Here is a 3,269-nt window from a genome sequence, read left to right as displayed (position 1 = left end):
CACGTCCTACAGGATATTTCAAGTACTTCATGAAATTTCAAGTCATTTATGATATTGCAAGTACTTTATTATCTTTCAAGTACTTCAGGATCTTTCAAGTACTTCAGGATATTTCACATACTTCAAGATACTTCACATACGGAAAAAATTCTTGTCCGCAAATTATCGCTAGAGTAAATTTGGGTTTCCTCGAGCAGAAAGTATTTGAAACTGCTACGAGCAGAAATATTTTTTCTTCTATCAAATTATTTGTATTCAAATTGATCAGAACGACAGTGTGCCGATAATGTAGTACCCCACTACCAGTAACGCACTCCGCTGAATCCACACATATCTACTCAACCTCTCCTTGGTAACTCCCCCACTGATCACTCGTCGCTCGCGCACCATCAGCATCACACGTTACCTCGTTCGAGCTAAAGCAGAACATCGCCCAAACCGACCGGGACACGCGCTTTCTTCACTCACATGCAACGTGCTTCAGCGCACGTTCGTCTCGTGCGTGTCTCGCTGCCTCGCTGTTCGTGGTCTTTTATTTTCACAAAACGCAAGAGTTCAACCAAACGCTCCAATGGGAAGCCTTAAACCAGTATAAACAATAGAGAGCTCCACCAGGATTGGCTCTGCTGTCGCTAAGTCGTCTATATCCAGTTACTATCACTCTTCTCCCTCTAGCTCGTACGGAATCAACATTAACTCCCCGGACCTCTCGCTCACCCAACTGGCCATGTTCTGCCGAGTCTTGACTGTCCCAAACCCCCAGGGTCCCCCCAACAGTACTCACAGTGGGTAGACTCGACCGGCCATTTCTATCGTCGGGCATAGCGACTGGTTCGGTTGGACATTTTTTTTACATTGTGTGCGGGAGTTCCCGGAATTTTTGCAAAATAACGCGACGCAAAAGGATGATACACTCCGGGCGGACGAGGCTCGAGGTAAGTCATACTGGATTCACCCTCGATTTTGATGTTGTCATTCGTCGCAACCATAACAGCACGGGGTCGTATGTTCAATGTTGTCATTGCTGAGACGAACAGCTGATTCGCTCCGCTGGCCTCTGAACGCGTTGCATCGGCTTTGATAATAGAACTAACTCCTTTTGGCAAGCAACACATCCTTCGCGGTCTTGCTTTTCGGATGATAGGTCATCTTGATGTTGTCCCATTTCTAAACATTTTCCCATTCCGAGTGTTGCTCGCTTCCATTTTTCCCATCGACCGCCCGTTCCCTCAGCCAAGACGATCGTCCTTTGTTCTTGTCCTCGCTCAACTCCTTCATCTCGTTTGTCTCGACCTGTTTCAACTTGTTTCAAGCTGGTCCTTCGCTATTTCAAACTCATCAAATGACAGTCATTCTTCGCGAGTCTTTTTGGTTGACATAGTTTCTTTTTCTTGACAAGAGACACAGAAATCAACTGACTCCTTTGTTCTCGGTTTCAGTAATTTCATTCTATTTATTTTCGACGTGTTGTTTGTTCTTCAGCAAGTTTTTCATGCGTACGTCATGCGAAATGTTTAGTGGCTTTCCTTGTTGTCATCATCTGTCACCCTGTCATATGCTGAATGGCATCCAATATTGGCATTCCTGCTTTCGATCGAAAGAACTGAGATAAAGGACTTTTTGTTCACGAAAATGATAAAGTAGACGAGTATCAAAGAAACTCGTGTGCGGGTAAACAAATTGCCAATCGGGGGAAAGAGAACAATAATTTTGCGTCGATCGAGAGTGAGACTACGCCGTAGCCGGATACATTCTTGCATGTTTTGATCTCGTAATAGCTGTATTGTGTGTGTGTGTGTGTGTGTGTACACATAGCACACGCGTTCAGCATGTAATCTTGAGTTTCTGTACAATGTATGTCATTTTCTTTCTTTTCGCGTGTTCTTACTTGATAGCGGGCATAAAAAATTATAAATGTTTAAAAAATTATATATTCCTCAAAGTAGTTGCATCCGCGCTAGTAAAGTGCCCCTATTTGAGATGAAAATGATTAATAGTGGGAGAAACAAAGAAGTAACAAAAGAAGGCCGTGCTAAGCAAAGATAAAACGGAGACTCGAAAATCGAGACATAATTATCAGAATTTTATAGATTATAACTAGGACGATTAGAATCTGTAGTGAAATTTCTATTTTTAGATGGAATATTTCTCGCACTTGGAAACAGTACTAAAAGTAATAGAGTACTCGAAATTATTGTTGTCATTTTTTCCTCGTGCTGTGGATTTGATGTAAAGAAACAATGTTTAAAAGCAATTATTAACAGTAAAAAAATAATACAAAACTGAATTCTGATAATTGCTCATTTTTTCATTATAAGAAAGTTACACGTATTTTTTTTTAATACAAAACATTATGTTCCATTATTTATACGTATATGAATATATAATTATATTTTTTTAATAATTTTCGACAGCGTGATACTCGACTGGGAAAACCTAAAATTTTTATATACCCGGAAAACCCTGGGTTTTTTCCTAATTTTTTGAGAGCATGTTTAATTTTTTTTTAAATTGCCATATAAAATTGAATATCAATGATTCTTTATTTGTAAAAGTAGCTTTATGTTACTGTCATTAAATATTTTGCTGAAAATTCGCTTTTTTTTGTTTGAAATTAATTTTTTGTAGCCAAAAATTTATTCCTTTTTTGTGCTAAAATTTCTTTTTTAGTTGAAAATTCGTCAATTTTTGTCGAAATTAATCTTCTGGGACAAAAATTCATCTTTTTAATTAAAAATGCATCACTTTCGTTGAAAATGTGAGTATTATTTTTTAATTACTTTTTTTGTTTTATTGATTTTTTTAAAACTCAAAATGTAACTAAAATGCATCTATTCAATTAATTATTCCATTTTTTTTTAATTCATGTATTTTGTTAAGAAATGTTGACAAAAAAAATTCCTGCTTACGATTATATTCAGATTTTTTTCATAAACCGATCAGTTTTGGTTGGAACAATGTTTATTATTATTATTAATTATTCGGAGCTTCTACTTTAACGAGAATATCTGGAATTCTCAGGGAATTTTTATATAGCCGGAAAAACCTGGAATTGTCCAATTTTTCTTGGTTGCAAAATCATATTTTTAATTGAAAATTCATCTTTTTGGTAGAAATTAATATCCTTAGTTAGAAGTTCATTTTTGTTGTTATTGAAAATTCAATTATTTTAGTTTAAAAGTCATTTTAGTTGAAAAATCATCATTTTGGTTTAAAATTTAACTATTCCAGTTGAAGATTTTCCATTTTAGTTGAAAATTTATCACTTT

General features: G+C 36.3%; 1 protein-coding gene across 2 annotated transcripts in view; it reads left to right on the top strand.

The window, feature by feature from the left end:
- The first annotated feature begins 407 nt into the window (after nucleotides 1–407).
- LOC117174995 (F-box/LRR-repeat protein 20) overlaps nucleotides 408–3,269 on the top strand; it is a 59,770-nt gene continuing 56,908 nt past the window's right edge. Inside the window, exon 1 of one of the 2 annotated variants that reach the window (XM_033364484.1) lies at nucleotides 408–935. In XM_033364484.1, the coding sequence (XP_033220375.1) occupies nucleotides 906–935 (30 nt within the window). In that variant the 5' untranslated portion in view covers nucleotides 408–905. The remainder of the gene's footprint in view (nucleotides 936–3,269) is intronic. The other variant, XM_033364483.1, reaches the window with a different exon arrangement.

Source organism: Belonocnema kinseyi, chromosome 6 (assembly GCF_010883055.1).
Source record: "Belonocnema kinseyi isolate 2016_QV_RU_SX_M_011 chromosome 6, B_treatae_v1, whole genome shotgun sequence".
Classification (NCBI taxonomy): Eukaryota; Metazoa; Arthropoda; class Insecta; order Hymenoptera; family Cynipidae; genus Belonocnema; species Belonocnema kinseyi.
This window is presented reverse-complemented; position numbering and strand designations above follow the sequence as displayed.